At 38.0% G+C, this 19,834-nt stretch overlaps 1 protein-coding gene across 15 annotated transcripts in view; it reads right to left on the bottom strand.

Annotated features, from left to right (window-relative positions):
* The window catches only part of CACNA2D1 (calcium voltage-gated channel auxiliary subunit alpha2delta 1), a 433,632-nt gene that overhangs the window by 360,048 nt on the left and 53,750 nt on the right, over positions 1-19,834 (bottom strand). For all 15 annotated transcript variants that reach the window (XM_052789138.1, XM_052789141.1, XM_052789144.1 and 12 more), the window contains exons 2-3: positions 18,875-18,956; positions 780-896 (exon numbers count right to left, since the gene is read on the bottom strand). In XM_052789138.1, the coding sequence (XP_052645098.1) occupies positions 780-896; positions 18,875-18,956 (199 nt within the window). The remainder of the gene's footprint in view (positions 1-779; positions 897-18,874; positions 18,957-19,834) is intronic.

A 19,834-nucleotide genomic window follows, 5' to 3' on the forward strand; every position in this document is an offset into this window, starting at 1 on the left:
GGAATCATAAAAAGCAATTACCCAGGTTTGGTGTCTTACGGGATAGAAGAGAAAGGGAATGCTAGCAAAAGCACTTCAAAGAAATAGCTACTTCTTATTTAAAACACAAAGAATCGTGAGGTTACAATGCAGCATGGTCTTCACACTAATAGTTCAGGATTAACTTCGCTGATATGAAACATGATTGAAATACAGATTAAATTAGCAAGTTAGAAATAGAATAGGTATGGAAATGAATCTGATTCACACACAGCTGCATTTGTTGAAGGAGAATTAGTTGTTACTATCAAGAAAGACTGAGTAACTAAAAAGATGAAGAGACCAAATATCAACAGATGTAGTTAGCAATAATACCGAAATGAACATCGTGACTTCAAAGATAACATTATTTTTAAATCACATTTAAAAAAAAGCTCTACTTCTTTTTTGCCTAAGATCACTACTGGCTGTAGAGTACAGTGATCTTCAAGTCATAAACTTTCACGTGCGTCACTTAGAGGAATATTTTCCAATCTATTTATAACTTGATTTGTTACTTGGCCATGGTTCCTAATCTGTCCGTCATTATTATAAGCATCTGTCCTATGCCAATGAACTAATGAGTTCATTTTCTACCACGAAGTCACAAGCCATCTTTCTACATGTCATGTCCTGTACACATCAGGCTGACACTGCCCTTAAGTGTATAGGCAGCAGCAATAACAACAAAAGCATGTTTCAATGATAAATAAAGATTTTTTTTAAATACTAAATAGAAAACCCAACCCATTAGTACTCACCACCAAGGCTTTAGACCTGTTACTCAGAAGTTTTTCAATGTCTCTGGCTGCAATTTCCACTAGCTGACGAGGGTTGTTGGCTTCTACAGTATACAAATCTCTGTTTTTCAAATAAATCTGCAAGAGGAATAAATGGAAATAAATCAAAATGGCAGCAGACATTCAAAATAAGCAAAGTGACTTGACAGAACAGGCATCAAGATGTCCTCTGTTCCTACTGGAGAGCATCAGAAAGACTATTGCTAGGAAAATCCAAATGTGCCTTGTGAAAGAAATAGTACACCTTTTTGTCTGAGAGGTAGAAGGTGCCACTAAAAATCATCTAATAGAGCTTCAAAACTGACTGTTTCTAGTGACGGACTATTCAACTGCTAAATGCTCAAGGAATCTGATTCCCACAGAGTGCTAAGAGAAAAGTAAAATGGAGATCCTTTAAAATGACTGAAGTTGATAGTTATTGCTGAATTTAATTCTTCCTGAAATGCTGAACAACAAACATACCGTTTTAAGTAAATCATTTAAGTTATGCTAATGTAATCAGTTTAGTCCCTTATCTATTTATTCATATTATAGTGTTAGTATTCATGAGGAAAGAAGAGGAAGAGAAAGAAAACAAATAAGAAAAGAGAAAAAAAGGGAAAAAAAGAAAAAGGGGGGAAATGGAGAAAAAATGAAAGGGGAAAAAAGATGGGGGAGAGAGGGGAAAGGACCTATAATCGTGTTTCTCCTCTAGCATGAATAAAGGTTCTCTCTGATGAGGAGCCATTAACTGTTTCCAAAGCAGAACACATATATGAAGGAGATAATTTGATTTGTTAAACAAAGCCACTACAATGAAATGCATGCAACCACAACAAGTAAAGAAGAAAAAAGTAGCAAGAAATCCATTTGCCTATCTCTGTCCTACTACAGCTGGATAAAGAAAAAATACATTATTTGGGGAAAAAAAAAGAAAAAAAAGTGGATGCCTTATGGCTAGATGGGCAAAAGGGGAAAACTAATTTATGCAACCAACAGATGGCCTGAGTTTACTCAAGTACTCTGCCTCTCCGCAAGGCTGCCTGGTGGGGGCTGTGCTGTCTCCCAGGGAGTAATTCCAGGCACAGGCAGGAATGGGTCCAGCGCTAATGCACTGGCTGCCATCCAGCACAAGAACCGAGAAACTGCAGACCAGATTGAGTCTACCAGCCCCGCCAGGTTTCTCAGGTTAAAGCTATGGAGACCTTAAAGAAACTCACCAAAGTATGTCTCTGGTGCTTGTAGCTGATGGGTATTTATCACAAATAAATTTCTGACAGCTACAGTTATAGCTGCAAATTTTTATCAGGCATGTCTCATAAGCTGTCATAGGCTTTCACCACTTTTGAATTTCACAACACTCATGTTGGGTTTTGGTTTTTTTCCTGCAGAAGTACAGTCTTTCCTTTCCACCAGTAACTGAGTAATTGCACTATGCTTTAATTCTTCATATAGTAGTAATTATTTTGAAAAATCAGTGCATCATGAGCAGAAAACCACTACAAAAGAAGATAGTTTTTAATGAGCTCGGATTATAGTTTGGATATTTTTGAGGTGCTTGATTTTCAAAATTGCCACACAGAAAGTTTATCTTGGGTATAGCCCAAAATCTCTTGGTTTTTTTCCTGAGAAGAGATCTTAATAGTAGAAATGGCCTATAGGCCAATAATTAGTCCACAAAATTTGAAATAAAGACATTTTATCCTACAACTTATCACAACAGAATTTCTTACAGTTTTCTCTGAATCTCATTAAATATGCACAGTCAGCAGTGGGATTCGGAGTCAAATTGACTGTAGTGACCAGATGAGCCTTACAGTCCTACAGGCAAGGCAAGAGTAGAAATCAGTTTTATAGATCCAGATGGTTTGAATCAAGAATGGAAATTTCAGAGGAGCATCTAAATTGGAGTGACCGTCAAATCTGGCAAAACTCGTAGGTTTTCCCATCAGCAGCAAATATTCACCCCAGTCACGTAAGGAACAGACACTGGAATATGGGTGTTACCAGGTGTTTGTGTTTTATTCTTTGAAGAGAAATGTAGTGCCAAATCCTTTAAACTTCATTCATGACTGTGTGAAGTACACCTGCATCAAAAGTAACTACATTTATAGAAGAATTGTCACAAGATTTTGCAAATAGGCTAGAAAAATGTAAAATAACTTTCACGGAAGTTTTTAAATAATAATTTTTAAAAAATTTAAAGCATTCATTCATCTACTTGTGAAAAAGTTTGTTTTGCTTTGTTCATTTTTTTCCTGGTTTCTCTTTTTTCAGATTTGTTCATGCAATTGCTTTTCATCTGCTACTCAACGATGAAAGCAATAAAAGAATTTAAATATAATCCCTTTTCATTTGGGATTTTCAATTAGGCAAAAACATCTTAAAATTTGGAAAAAGCAGTAGTTCACTGCAAAATGCCATTTCATTGTAATTAAATTTTTCACTCAGTATTATAAACAAACATTAAGAAGGCCACAAGCAAAGAATATACACAGTAGGGGCACAGGCAAGTATGTGCTCAAGTAATGCAGGTTTGGAGCAGATGGATGATAGGGATGCTTGGAGACTGCGCTGACGAGCTATGTAAGGGCGAGTGCTGTAGTGATAATTCTTTGACATCTTTAAGCACTTACTTAGTGAAATATGGTTTCTAACAGGCTGTGATCTAACAGCCTCAGCAGAAGTTAAGGTGATGGCTCACTGCATCCACACAACCGTGATTTTGCACCCCACCAACCAGAAACACAATAGGAGTAACTTATTGGACTTAATCTTTCAATATAGAGCAAAGTTAGAGTAAGCCATACTAGTAAGGGATTGAGAACCTGGATGGAAGATTTGCACTCTCATCCCTGTATGTAATCTGTTCTTATAGCAAACATATGATCTTATAAACCCCAATCTGAAAGCACTCAATTTTTTCACAAACCCCATTCCTATAGGGAAGTTGTTCCCATACCTCCAAGCTTGAATGGTTTGAAAGCTGCAGACTGTCAAAGTGTGGTATAGTGGATACATTTTTAGGCAAAAAATAAACATTTTTCTTCTCCAGCACCAGCTATCAGAATAGTTCAAAAGCCTGAATCATACTTCAACTTAAAACCTTTATAACAGGCATTGTGGGTCCTACCACTGAGAAAGCCTGACTCCGAGGCTGGCTTCATAAGCTGTTATTTATCAGTGATTAAAAAAAAAGTAAGGAAAAAAATTCAGAACAACAACCTCCCAAAAAACCTTTGAGTCTTGCACAAGATCCCACATAGAGTTGAGTCAGTGACTCTCTTTCTCCTCCTCTTCGCTTTATCCCATGGCAGGGCTCAAAGCACCTATCTATCTCCCCTGCTTCTACTGCCAGTGGAAGATTTATCCCACAAGCTCCTAAACAAAAGGCATCAGAAATAACTCAGAACTTCACACACTTCTTTATTTTCCTTAAGTGTGAGACCTGCCACAACTACCAAGGAACAGTGTAAGAAATATTCACTAATTATTTAAGAGGTGCGTACATAATTTATTTCTTGCCTGCTCCCCTTTTCTTTAATTCAGCTGTAGCACTGCAGCAGTTCAGCACAACACATGGAGAAATGATATGCACTTCAGGGTTTGGCAACCTGTGACAAACTTTTCCTTCTCCAAGCCTCCCACCTAGCAGTCAAACACAATTAGCTAAAACTCATCTCAAATAGCCATAAAGAGTCTTATCAGCAAAGGTGTGCTCATTCGTCTTTCAAAATGCAATTTGGCAGGCTTCGTGGCTTGTTAAGAAGAGCTAATTTAAATACATTTTATTAAACTGTTTTGACCAAATGAATGCAAGTTTCTGTTGGCTTTTACATCTAAAATCATTTTTAGTACTTTAATCACTAATGTTTTGCTAAAAGCTCTCCAAATTGTCAGTAAAACCCTACCACTTCTCACAGAATAAAGCCTCATCGCATGACTAAGTAAAATCTGTAAGGTCATAGCACAAAAAATACTTCAATTTTTCTCTGAACTCAATAGCCATGAACTTCTTTATTCAGGCAAAAATGTATTAAAATTGCTTTCTAAATACTGAGTACTTATTCTGGTATAATGAACTGCAAGGTTTTAGGGGTGAGAATATGATGGGGAGAGTCACATTAGGATGAAACAAGACAAGGAGGACAATAGATAAATGTGGTAAAGATTAGAAAAACTGCCAGCTCCTCAGCAGAACATGCCCTTCTCCACTCTGTCTTCAAGGACATGTTTATAAGTCTCTCACAAAGAGACATTCTCCTTGCTTTCTATAAGACTTGCAAGAGAAAGTCAAACATTTCTGTACAAATTGAGAGAGAATGAAAGATGCACCTTCACTGCATGGCTCTTGATACATTGTGGCAGGTATTGGGACCCTCTGTAACATTGACATTTTATTTAAATGGCCCCCATGCTTTATTAAACTCAGAAAGAGTTCCTGAGAGCAATAAATTATCTGTGCTTTGGATCTGTGGTCTTAGCACTGTTTACACAGACTACTCAAAAACCAAGGAATAATAATTCACGCTGAATTCTTCTAAACTACAATAGAATTCCTTTGCCTGTTTTTTGTTTGTTTGTTTGTTTTGAAACTGTCACTCTCTCAGTTTAAGAAACAATGGAGCCTTTTCTTCAGGCAGTGGTAACTTGGTCGAGGGCCCAAACATGGGACATGAACACGCCAATCTCAGTTCCATCACTTAATACTACTTTCACGGACACAGAAGTCACATGAAACAAGATCTTCAGAAGTTCACACCCAGAATTTCAAATGTTAACCAAAACCACTGTATTTTTTCCTACCTTGAAATATGCTTTGGAATAGAGAAACAAAATAACTCAACAATTCCAGTAATACCTGTCTATACAAGGTAAATCTATTGCCATTTTTATTACTTCAATGCTACTTTCAAGACCACTTAGCTCAGGTAGGCTGATGGGACACCTCTGTCAACGACAATGCTTTATAATCAGTCTAGACCAGCTGGAGATTATCATGATGGTAAAACTTCTGCTGAAAGATACTACTGAGCTTGGGACCCCAAATCAACCAAAACTTAGTGGTGGGTCTTTCTCCATCTTTTCTGAAAGTGACTACACCAAAATACCGAGTGCTTGTGAAATCTTGAGCTAGGTTTTACAAGCTTATATACTAAAGTAATTAACTTATTAAAATCCCCCAGAACAGAGCAAAACTTAAATAAAGGTTTTGTAACCTATTCTCTTCCTGCCCACTCCCTGCTTTTGGAGAGGGCCTCCCATGGCCAGTTCCCCCTGGTGCTTCCAAAAAGTCTCTTGCTTTCTACCCCCGTGGGGCACTAATAGGCCTCAATAACCATGACCTGCCTCGCTGGGAACATCTGCCTGCACCCCAGTCCACAGGCTCCATTTCAGCCCAGTCCTTGGCTACGGGACAGGTATGCCTGTCTCCAGCCCTACCCCTTCGATGAACCTTGACCCTATGCCATAGTTAGCCCATCTCCTAGATGGACCCCTCAGATGTATATTAGAGCTTTTCTCCAGTCCTGTCTCTTGGATTGGTGTTGGACCCACACTGCAACCTTGTCTCCAACCTGTCCCTGGCTCCATATCTCCTCTTACTCCTGACTGGAGGCCCTAGGTGAAACCTAGACTTGGTTCATTGTTTGTCATGTCTGAGACTGCTGACAGAGCCCATTACCAGCATGCAGCTCCCTTGAAACCGTGCAGTCAGAGTTTAAAACTCCCCTCTGTCCCTGACTCAGGTTGAAGCTACACAAAGGAAACTACATCATCTTGGCATTAACTGCCCAGAACTAGAAGAATTGGGGAATGTTTTTCTTAGGTGCTTGCATGACCTAATCTGACGCCACGTTCAGAGCCAGCACTTCTGCAACAGACACCTCATGCATCAGCAACTCCAGATTACTTATTAGCTGCAGCACAATATGTCATGAGTCCAGAGAAGTAGCTTAGGTAAAGAGCTGCCCTCAAAGTAAAAGAGCATTCAGAGCCTTGATTGCTGGGGAGCAAGATGCAGAAATACCCCAGTGTGTGCAGGACGCTGCTGGGGTCCAGCCCAGCCAGCAGGTTCAGGATAGCTTCTGAAGTCCCATCCGGGGTGTACGGCTTTGGGTGCAACTCGACAGCAAAGCTGGTTCTCTTCAATGTGTAATTCTCTGCTAAAACCAGTAAGAATTGAAGAATGATGCTTGCTCCTTGCTGACAGCTGGGGATTTATGTAGCTTTGAGATTTCTAAACCTAAGGCTGAGCAAGCATCCAAGTCACCTTTAGTTACTGAAAGGAACAGGCACTTCCAGAGGTGTATTCATCCTGATACAGAGTATTTCTATCTGCTCCTTATCCAGACAAAAGAGTTACCTTACAATTCTTGATTGAAGTAAAAACCTTGCCTAATAAACTGTATCAGAATATTAAATAAAAAATTAGCTAATGGGAAAACTTAAGAATTTTTCTAATTTATACATCTACTTCAACGTGGCCCAGGATATTGGTCAGCTCTCTGTTCTCCCTCTCCCCATCCAAAAAAAATCATACAGACTGACCTCCCCCCAAATTTCGTATTTCATCCTGGGGAGAAAGGAATCATCCAGCTTGAAAAAAAAAGGACATTTTTTACTGAAATTTTGAGCAATGTTAAAATTTTCAAAACAAATACTTTGATGAAATCATATTGTTTTATCAACAATACTCAACATGTTTTACAGAATTACAAATAGTTTCAGTTTTAATAACTTTGTTTAGCTAACAAAGTATCAACTAGTTACACCCACATGTTCACTAATTTTATTATTTGCCTTTGTGAGTGCCATGAAGTTACATATCATGATCTCATTTATGTGAGAAAAGCGGAGATGGGGGACCGTTTGACAGACATCCAAACAGATGAAGAGATCCTGGGAGCAGGAAAAGTCGGAAAACAGAAATAACCACTCCCATCCATGTGAGTGATTATTATTGCTAACTTTTTATTACACACACAACTAACTTTATTACACACACAACTAACTTTTTACTGCACGCAGCTATTATTGCTAACTTTTTATTACACACACAACTTTTTTATTATCACAAACAACTATGTAATTTGGCCAGAGGCAGCAAATTCTATCTTCTTACTACCGTATCTTATTTCCAAAGCTATACTAATACTTTCTATTTCTAATACATGCCAGAGAATTTTTTCTTTCTCACAAGGCACTTCTTTTCTTTGAATCACAAGTGATCCATTGTGGAACACATTGAAAAATGTTCCTTCCCAAGGAGCATGCTGTACGTTCAAAGAAATCAGTCTGAGTATTTTAAATATGTCTTACTCTCTGCTATATATAATGTATAAATAAGATTACAGCTGTTCCCTAGCAACTCACAGATGCCTTCATTCTTGAAATTCATGGCAACAACACAAAGGAAAAAACCACCCCAATAGTTTACTGTAGCTGTTGCTTTTCAGAATCACTTGCCTGATCACTTACTGCTGTAAAGGTCTGGGATGACAAGTGACAGGGCAGCTGACAGGTTGAAAACCATGACATTTCATAGTAGTCATGTGCACATTAGGAAAAAAATTACCAGAGCTAGTTCACTCTTAAGTAATTCAGGCTGAATTCTGCAAGATGCTGGAAACACTTATGCTTCAGTTAACATCAGAGAGAGTATAAGTAGTGCCAGAATCAATTGGCTCACTCAGGTGCCTACTTAAAGGAAAGCAGATAATCAGGAATACTTTGTAGGATGGAATCATCAGACACTTTTGACTGTTGATAATTAACAAAGTAGTCTAGAGGACTTTAAAATTAAGAAGTAATTTTTGTAATTATCACTTTGTATTCAAACCTTCATAAAATGTGAGTTCAGCTTTGTACCTCTGCTATTGTACAAACATCAAAACCAGATCTATAAATCCCCTTTTGTTAAGAAAAATGCATTTGATTTTGTTCCATAGCGATAGCAATACAGCATTAAATAACAAGACTACATCATTTATTGGTTTCACAGCAGTTTTCGCTCAGGCTTTCAGCTGACTGGATGAGAACTCAAAAATCCCAACTCATGGTAAGTACAACATGCACAAGAAGTGAATCTTTCCTGTAACAGAAGAAGAACAATAGGAAGAAAGTGTTTCACGTTTCTTCTGCATTTCTTGCATATTTTGAGGTGGGCTCTTACGTAATTTTTCAAACTCACTTATTCGTAGGAAATTGTGTCCTGCCTCAGCTGCTCTTAACACAATTTAACACCTATTGACTCTCTCCCCAAAGGTAATTTTTAAGTCGCAGGCAACTAGCAGAGTTTTTTTGGTGTTTTACTAACCACAGGAGTTGGAACCTGATTAGCTATAACGTTAGGGTGTTTGTTAGTTTTCATGTGTGGTTTTTTTTAAGGCAAATCTTTAATTTGCTCTCAGCTTCTACGAAAACCATCTGAACATAAGCACCAATAGGACAGATTTTATTAGTGTTAGAGCCAATGGAAAGTTATTAATGAACCAAGAACAGTGCTTTGCTCAAAGATTATCCAGATCATCAAATAGTAATTAAAACTATGGTAATATTAAGCCATCCCTCCCCTTGAGCCTGAGCAAGCTTTGTTAATGCAGCCACCTATTCTTAGCGACTTACAGCTGATTTCGCTTGCTGGAAGAAGGAACTCTTCAAAATGCCAGTTTATTGCTAAGGGAGCAGAGGGAGAGTAGCATCTGCAAATAATAAATGAGGCTTTCCCGTGTTTTGACAATCTCTTAATTTCCATTTGGATTACAAAAAGAACTTGCAGATGTGTCTTCAAATTACCTAGCCTGCATTTTTAAAAGTGATTTAATTTTCCTGACATCTTGACATTAGTTACCACTGTGTAAACTCAACAGAACTTAGTTTGGAGGATTCTATTCTTAATGCCTGCAGCTTTGGTATTTGGTTGCACATAGAACATAGAAATGGCATACCCCAAATGGGAGATACCTTTATAAATACTGTGTTCTAAAAAAACCTGTTACTGTATTTTGGGAATCTCTAACCAGTCTAACCCATCTCATACATTATTTTAATTCTGGTAAATGGAGTCCGACTTCTCAATAAATACCTGAAATGCCCATGTTCCACTGTACCAACCCCTTCATAATTCCATTCTAAAAGTAATCCTGACCTCACTTCCCTTCACCACACCCCACTCGGACAGCAAACTGGTGTCCTCGCCTTAGGGATGAGGCAAAAGACACAACTGTAAATAGTGTACAATAGCCAATTTATGCTTAGAAAGAATTCAAGCATTTCAGAGCACCAGTCTCATCACAGCGCACTCCGCCAAACTTTCTGATAAACTGTCTATTTTATTACACATTACTGAGGACATTTAAAAATATTAGAGTTGCTTCATTGCTTTCAGATTCTTCTCCTTCTTCTCCTTAGAAAAACAATGTAACAAAACTGCACTTCTGCTGAAAACTTCCGTTGTAGACCTACCAGAGCCTCTCATAAAAATGGCCTGAACTCAGGGAAGTTGCAGCAAATATAAAACCGATAACCCCATGAGGATTAAGAATTGCTTCAACAACTTCAAAACACTTGTTCTGTTTAAATTTTCATTTCAAGATGACACTAAAATTTAGTTGTATTTGTTTTATATGGGTAAAAAGTCTTCTCTATTTTATTTTATGTTTAAAAATGTGGTTTAGTCTTTTGTTTCATTGAGAACAACAAAAAGAGACAAAAGGAGAAAAGAAAGGATACAATACTGTTCTGACTTTTAAGATCAGTCATAGTGAACCTCACTGGATGGCACAATTTATTGAATGAATATGAAAGTTTCCTTAATTCCCATATTTGACTCATTGAAGCACTTGCTTTCCTTTCTTAGAGCACTGGAGAGTACACCCAGGGCACACAGTGAACCACTTCACAGTTATGCAAGTTGTGCCTACAGGTGTTGTGGTATTAGTTACATTTTCCATTTTCAGGGGTGAAGAAGGATGGAGACTATACACTAATATATTAATATTTTATAGCTCAGAAGTCAAGTGTGTCTTGAAATTCAAGGTCAAAATACTGACAAACTCATCAGAATCTATAGCAATCACAACATTCAAATGAAATTCAGACTTTCAAATGAAATTCAGACTTTCAAAGTCCATAGACAAGACCACTAGAGAAATGTAAGCCAAATGTATTTATTTGGATTGTTATTCTTAAAATCAAACCATCTTAGAAAAAAAAAAATTATCGCATTTCTTCTTTATATTTTTCTTAATCATAAAACTCTCCATTACTTCAACCTTAACAAGGGTGAATATAGTATATTCTGGAATGTGGCCATATATCCCCTAGGTCCATCTGGTAGTTCATCAGAGAATAGCATGAGGTACAAAACTCTTTGCCTTTGGCTAAAGCATATTTAAACTGAATCCAAACTGATAAATATAGTATTAAAAAAAAAAAGTAAAGCTGGTAAAATAAATGGAAATTTCAATTCTGTGGACCAGCTTAATTTTTTTAATAAATAATCGCAATTTTATATAAAGCCTTTGCTAATTCATCCCATTAACTTTATGACTTTAAAGAAAGAGCCACATAAATATCACGCCAATCACAGAGAAAAGATAGTAAGAACAGAAACGTTTAATGCTAACTTGTCTGTCAAACCACCTTTTGAAGCAGGAATTTCAGACCACCTATGACCGCAGGGAAGACTCATCCAGATGATACAAATTTTACATTAAGTTCAAGTAAACTGTTAAAGCCTTCCCTTGCACAGACCTCTACACAGTTAATGAAGAAAACAAGGCAAGCTATATATGACAGCTTCTATAGGTAGTAAGTTAGTGGCATGCCTGTATCTGTAGAGCCTCTAGAACATAACAGTAACTTAGCTAAAATCTGTAATGAGTCCAACAGAAAATTACGCCTAGGTTATAATTCCTTCTGGCAGAAGAAAGCGTTCCTGAATATCCCTGCTCCAGGACAGTTCAAATCAGAGACCAGTCTCTCTTACAAGTCACTCATCTCAGTTAAACTCTAGAGACTGATCCAAGACCTGAAAAGCTAAAAGCATGGACTGGGAATCTGCTGCCAATCTGAGTGCTTCAGCAGACTCGCACCATCTGTGCATTAGGCACACAGACCTCACACTGAGCAATGGATGAAATGTGCTCATGCAGAACCTCGGCTGGGTGTTCGGCAAGGAAGAGCTAATTATTATAAAACAGCATTCAAGAGATAAAATAAATAAAAAAATTTCTAACAGTTGCTGGTGGACTCATTCTGTGAATGGAACTCATTGCCACATACCAAATATCCATATGTAGCTCTCTAATTTTGGAGGAAGAAATGGTATTTCTAACTCAGTTTGAATATCATTTAAAGGCCAAGTCAGTCTGTATGGGTTCACTCTGCAGCTCCTGGGACTGTAATAACAGTATGGCTTACGAACATCATGCATGGATCGGTTTTGCAGTGATGTATCAAAAAGGAAACAGATTCAGACTAGATTTCCTTGGAACTGCCTCTCTATCTGCCGTTTCGTTCAGTTATACCATTGCTTGAAAAGGTTGCACTGTACAAGATGGGCATTTTTTTGCCATAACAGCCATAGTGAAGCTCCAGTGTGTTTGTCACGTCAAAGCTCTTAACACAGACCCACATTTTTAATACAGTGTTTATGTAAAAGAGGATTCTCTTCAATCAGTTTAGAACAGACAAGCTCATGCATTGCTATAAGGCATGTTCTCTACTCTGAGGTCTTCCTTTCTGGGTACTGCAGGGATCCCTCCCTCCTCTCTCCTGTCCCTAGAGGTATTTTAGGAGCTGGAAATCAGAAGCATACTTCTTGTAGTTTATTAGATTAAAAGAGCTGTCAATTAGCTTAGTCATGGGTCTTTGCTGTGAAAGGCCTATGTAAAAATGGAAGTTGAGCATACTTCCATCAAAATGGGACTACGTATTTACTTAATTCTGTAGGCTCTTCACCTGTTTTTATCTGCATGCTGAGGTAACTGTTGCAGGTAAAGAATGTGACTTCAAACTTTGTCCATGTTTTTGTCTTTACTAAGACAAAATGCCTACTGATAAATGAAGCTAGTGAGATCAGATACATCCTCAATATTTATTTTGTTACATGGATTTTAAAATTCTATTAAGCTGCTGTCTATTCCTTCTTTTTTTTTTTCCAAAAGTCTATTTGCTCTGTAGAAACCACATCATTCACACCAGAGCAGCTTCATAATGCCTGACAGCACAGAGAGTCTGTGAGTAAGACAAAGTTACATGAACCTTTTTAAGTTGAAGGACAATTGCGTGACTGGGTTTTTTATTTAAAAACACAATACTTATAACATTAAAGGGCATATACTAAGCTGTGTCTTTGTTGAGAGCCATTTAAAGAAGCACATTGGACATCTTGTACATCCTTAACAAAGATTTTCCTGTGTATCCTGTCTTCCTGCTTTCAAGTCTCAAGTTGTTGTATATATAACAACTTTTTTCTTATAAACATTCCCTTTGTTCTTCTAGGGAAAAAAAATCTGTTAAATCATAGAAAGGACCCAACAATACCCTTTTCAGCTGGGCAACTACAGCAGCAGTAAAATCAAGCTATAGCCTCTGTTTCTTGTGTAAAAAATGTTTGTTTATTTTTTTCAAAGTACTTTTTACCTGCTTGAATTGTAAATTAAATGTTGTTAGGCATGATTCTTAGCAAATGTAAAACAGTGTAATCCACTGAAGTCAGTGGAGCTCTGCCAGTTTTCAACCAGCTGAGTATTTTGGCATCTTGAATCCTGACTTCCTGCCTTGTTGAAGCAATCTTTGCATTACTGTAATGAGGATATTACATTGGTATTAAATCCAAGTTGGAGTTCTCCCAAATCTCGCCTAAACTCCTACTAATGTCCAAAAAAGCAGTATTTAAAAATGTCCTTTAAAACTATTTTTGGAAAACCATTTTGAGACCATTCCCAGATAGTATAAACAAAACTTGAAAGACACGAGGAGGAACTACACTTTAGACACAATCAATCTTACTGATAACAGAACTTACATTTAGATGTTACTAGTATTTGTGTTGATTCATACCAGCAAAGTAGTAATTTACCACAACTAATTCACAGGAAGAATGACCTGGAGTTAAAGCTCTAAATGGAAAAATGAAAACCTGAGCTCAGTTCTTGGTTGAATCAGGATTCTCTCTGTATGGCAAATATCAATTAGTGAGTAAAGGCACATGTATAAATTAAAGATCATGTTTCCCCTGTGCACCATAATAATCCTCAGCACTCGCCTACCTCTCCATCTACAAATATCCATTTTGTCTGTTCCTTCTGCTCCAGTTATACTGGTTTGCTTAGTTAAGGCTATAGATAAGTGTAGCCTCAATGTAGAACTCCTAATTTAATAGCATCCAAGCTTGCTTTCGCAATTTTGCCTACCACAGGCAAATGCTGTCATCATTGCTAATAAGAGAAAAGGTGTGTGAAATGTCCGTTGGCATAAAGATTTTCATATTTTCAGAAACATAATCACTACTGAAGTAATTCACTAAATCAGTTCCCAAATACTTTCTCTTTCTTAACACTATGTGGAATATTCATGAGTATATTATCGTGTATCCTCGCTATACATATATTTTCAAAAGTTGTGATTAATGAAAGTTGCAATGGTTTACAATGGCTCTATTATATGTGTAAAAGCAGGAGGAAGAGTGGTTAGTCACTAGGACAAGATTGTGATTCCAAGCCACTGTAAGAAATTTGTCAATGAAAAAGAAAAGGGAATTCTCCTCCGAGGAGATTCCTCTCCTTAAACATGATTCCATTAAATTGAGTACATGTTGAATGTAAACTCCTTAAATACAAAAAATGCTCTCCTTGGCTATCTATGACCACACTGCAGAATAAATCAGACTTTTACATAGGTACTGATCTCAACAGTTCTGCTACTCACAGAACAAGTCCCTCACTTGAGTTTAATAGTGGTTTAGATTTTATTTTTTCTATTCCTTTGGAAGTATGTATTACACTGAGTTTTACATTCTCTCTGGTCAAAAGCTCTCCCAGTCTAAAATCAAATTAATTGAGAGTTCAGGCAGTGCTCCTATGCCTCTCCATGATGACCAGAAGAAAATATTTCACAGTTCTCCAGATGAGACCGTTGTGTAGTACAGTTTCCTGCAGCCCAAAGACCCATAGATGTCCAATGCACATACAATCACGTATAGCACTGATGAACCCTGAGATATCTTCAACAAGTTACGGAAACACCATAAACTTGCACGGCACAGCAGCTAATTGAAAAAGCCCTGGTTTTTTAAGGACTAATTCACTCCAGCTGAGAACATAGTAATTGTGCTACTTTGAGAGCTATCTTGGTCACTTTAGAGATCTTCACAGAAGACTCAATTGTACGAAGCAGACACAGATTGTAACTTCAGCTGAATCAGTGGGACTTCTTTCCCTGCGACCTGGGAGAAACTGACCAGGCTGTGAAATGGTTATAATCTGCTACACATCCTTGCTACAAGCTTTAACCTCATCACTTGGCCAAATTAAAATTGATTTTCCCTAGAACAAGGGAAAACATTTCTCCTACCAAAAATCTGTCTGACCAAAGTACAGTTTTCCAACCCTCTGGTACTACAGCTGTTCACAGAAAGTCAGGTCTACTATTTTATAATAGGAGCACCCTGCTCCTTCTTTTTGCATTAATCATTCTGCTTTTGGAGGGAGGAGGGGCAGAAAAAACAAACAAATGTACTTGAAGTTTTCCAAAACATGAAGACTACAGACTTGATCCAAACAATTGTGGAGTAAGAAGAAGTAATAAGTCAGAATCAAAGCTGAAAATTCAGTCTGACTGTTAAGTATTTTTAAAGCTTGGGCAACTGAAGGCAAGTTCTGTGAATAAAAGTGACAGGCATGCAAGCATGCTGGTTTTAATGTCTTGTAATCTCCATGTTTCCAAGACTGTGGTTTGTTTCAGAAGAGATCTGACTAAACATTAACAGGCAGCGAGCAGAAAAAAAAAATTATGTAATTAAAAAATGGGAAAGTGACAATAGCCTGTAAACAAGAGGAAAGAGGGAGAGACTGCATGGCTCACACCTTGCAGGACTTTGCATTCTCCCTTGCAGGCAAGAGACCTAATTAAAATCTTGTGGCTAGAGAAAAACATGCAATTTAGGTCAAACAAACAGCTTTGATATAAAGGGATATTTTACATGGAAACATCCCCCTTTCATGTTTTTAATCCTAGGATTACAAGCACATATTGACCACCTTGTGGATACTCTCCGAGATAACTTACTATTTGCTTGAAGTGTGGTATAAATTTTGGCTTTCAAAAAGAAACTTACCTACAGTATTCACAGACTAACATTTTTTCTCAGCATGAATGTCACTGTAGTATACTTTAAGTATAGCTGGTAGCACTACATAGTAGTATGTTTGCCCAGCAGTTCTCATTATCAGACTGTTTTAGCAGCTTGTAAGTTTGCCGAATATTAACTACATAAACTAACATTTTTCTCAGGGAAAAAAGAGCGACAGCATCAATCTCTTGGTTTTTCATTATCTATTTTACTCTGTGGTCTTTGCATGGAAATGCCAGGCAAAATGGTTGAGACATTAACTCATTGTTTTGCTCAAGTCAGAAATCCTCTGTAACTCATTTCCCTTTGAAATACTCTATTGCCCCTGCACTGTAGATTCAAAGATACACATTTTACTCCTTGTTGTTTAACAAATTTTAGCCTGAAAAGCATCTGCAGGTCACTGCAAAGATTTTATCAGCTAAATCCCTGAGAACCTACACACAGGTGTATCCCAACCCAGACAGCATCACTCCTACAGTGTGATGAGCTAAAGCTCAGACTTGCTCTGATCTCTCAGGTGATCTCTACACATTTGTGGTCTAAGCAGTGGGAGAAAGAGGAGATAAAAACTGAAAGAAGAAAGGGCAAGAGATTGGGATATGGAAGTAGGAGATAACAGACTGGAAAGTGGCAGGCAAAGAATAAGGAGAGAAGAGACAGGAAAGGGAGGAGAAATAGAAAAAGTATACAGGAGAGAACTACAGGTCTGGGACTGAAAACTAGTGACAGACGGAAAGGTGAGAAGGGGGAAGAAAAACACTTGATGAAGAGAAGAGATGCAATAGGAGTATTGGGACAGGCTGGCCACACACACCTGGACAGAATGTTTTGGAAATGCTAATGCTCTGGACTAAAGAGTCCAGAGAGAGGTGCTGAATTGGAAAAAGCTGAGGAGAGAGATCCTAAAACAGATATAAGAAGCCAATGTAGGGGAGAAAGGCAGACTGGTCAGGCAGCAAAGGTAGAAACTGAGACAAAAACATAGAATATGTTGAGGAGAGATGAAAGATAGCCCATGCAGCACAGCAGGAGTGAAATGGAAAGTCCAGTGGTGGATCAGAGGTATGATGCTGAATGAGGAGACAGTACGGAAAAAGAGACACAGCAAGTGCAGGAGAGAACAGATCACACCTAGATCAGATGAGCAAAAAGGGCCCTTCCCTCCTCTTACCAGAAACTCCTCACCAAAACCTGGAGAGAGACATGATTCACAAGCCTCATTGTCCTCTGTCAGCAGATACATGTGAAATCCACCTACAAAAACTGCCATCAGTGTTCCATGCTGAGTAAACCCTACAGTTCCTCAGAAAGCTCAAATGATAGACATTCCTGTGTTGTTGAGATTCTATGTTGGAAACCCATGTGTGTATCAATCTGATACTTTGTGTTAGGATTTCAAGATTTCGTTTTCAGTTTGTTAGGGGTTTTCCGAGATTAAAAAGTGCATCTAAAGCATCTGCCTTAAATTGTGTTGCAATATGAAGCACTCAAAAAAAGGCCAGAACTAAAATAATCTCTGCAATCTTCATTTATGTTCCTCATGTACATCCAGTGACACAGCCTTTCCTTCTATGGGACAGTGGTGATCTCATCTAAACTGAAGCTTCCACAATGTATACGTGGACATCTGAACGAGTCATCTAGCCTCCTCTTATAGTCAGTAAAGAGAAAATGTCCTTCTAGGAGAACATTCACATGAGAAATGTGGAAGTCTGGGTAAAAAGTCATTAAGGTCAAAGGAATACATTAATATACAGTGTTAAATCTGAGAAACTTCACACCTGACTTTTCTGTGTGTTTCTTCATGGCTTTGAAACACAGCTACTGCTCATTTCATGGATCATTTTGGGAGATTATGACTTCTGAAAAACAAATCTCACATCTTCATGTTCAGTTCCCCAGCACCAAGGGCTTTTGTTGGCTGACAGAATAACTTCTTTTCCTGACCGAACAGCAAAATTTCCCTTCATTATACAGTCCTACATCAACCCAGAGATCCATCAGTTCACAGAAGGAGCCATGAGACTTGTGCAGGGATAGGGAGAAGGAAATGTATGATCATGTGGTTGCATGCTGGATCATGATGTATACACACAAAGTTGTATAGGCAGCGTAATCCTGACATTTTCTGAATTGTGACTTCATTTTTCTGGAATCTCAGATGTGTTTTTACCTTCTATGAATGGAATATAGCACAAAAGTTTCTTCTCAATGACAGAAGAATTGTAAGTTCTTCCCTAAAACACACTTTGGGTTAAATTGGAACAGCTGAACAAAAGCAGTTTTCATTCTCATCTACGTTTCTTCTAACCAAAAGCTGCTTCATTTCAGCAAATGTGTGTCAGAAAAATAGTCTCCCTTGTTAACAGAGAGCAGAATTCTCCACTGCCGTGAACGGCTGCTTCCTGGATACCATATTTGACAAACATATAACATAAAAGCACTTGCTTCAGGTGGAAGTGTTGCAACAATGATAAGACTTATGTCTGATACTGCAAAGCTGATTAAATATTAGCAATGAGCAAGTGCTGCAACATTAAAAGATTGAATTGATGGATGTCTGTGTTATTCATTTCTCTCTCAGTAAGCACTGCAGAGTTTAATTCCCCAAAATCTTTTTACTATGTTGGGATGAAATGATTGTAATGCCTACATGATGCACACCATTCACTTTACTTTCTAGTTATTGCAGTCTAAGGTGCATCTTCTTACTCACCGCAGCAAGCTGGTCCACTCCGCTTGCAGTTCGTGCTAACGTTACAAGATCTTCTTGCATCTTATCTACCCATGATTTTATCCTACAGAAACCAAAAAGAAGAGAGAGACATCCAATCAGATCACCGGCAAATGGAACTTCCGTACAATTATATAGCACAAGAAAAGGGCAAAAAGTCAGAATATGTTGATAAAATTGAATACAAAATGTACAAGACTTGTCTTTGCTAAAAAATAATAACCTTGGAATGGACTAAAATATTCAAACTACACTCTGATGGTGTTCTCTTTCACTGACTCAAATCTAAGTCACTTGCTTTTTTCTTTCTTTTACTTTTCATCAGCTGGAGTTTGCCTGGTGTTCTCCAGGACAGACACTGTCTTCTCCAGCAAGCATATCACTGTAGCTACCTTTTGTTGACAGGTACCAAGGTCTGTTTCTAAATGTCATAGAGCCTAACTTACCTTCTTTTTTTTTTTTTTTCAATAGACCCTCTACCCAGACCTGATGACCTGATTCTTCTCATACACTAAGCCAGCTGTAAACCAAGCATGCTATCGTATCTATTACTACCTATAGCAAAGATCACTGCAACAGAGATGGTACGCTGCCTGCCAGGACAACCTGCCTGACCTGCAGCTCACTCCCAGCAACTCCTCCTTTCCTGAGTAGGAGCGGTAGCAGAATGAATAAAAAGACTGGAGACTCCACGAGTTTGTCCTCCAGTGCTCCACCAGAACTCTCTCCTGCAGGGCTTAACATCTTATTAAATGCTTACAAAATAAAGCATGCTAAGGGAAAGACCTCCAGAGGGACACAATATTTTAACAGGTGGCCAAAGGCTCCTTTTATCTACTGTAACTGAACAGCCCTTTCTCTAGATTTTTCTTGACACTTCTTACCCATTGTGTGATTTGACCAATCTTCAGGCTGTTTTGCCATTCTTTGATGAATGTTTGC

Source organism: Harpia harpyja, chromosome 6 (genome assembly GCF_026419915.1).
Source record: "Harpia harpyja isolate bHarHar1 chromosome 6, bHarHar1 primary haplotype, whole genome shotgun sequence".
In the NCBI taxonomy this organism is placed as follows: Eukaryota; Metazoa; Chordata; class Aves; order Accipitriformes; family Accipitridae; genus Harpia; species Harpia harpyja.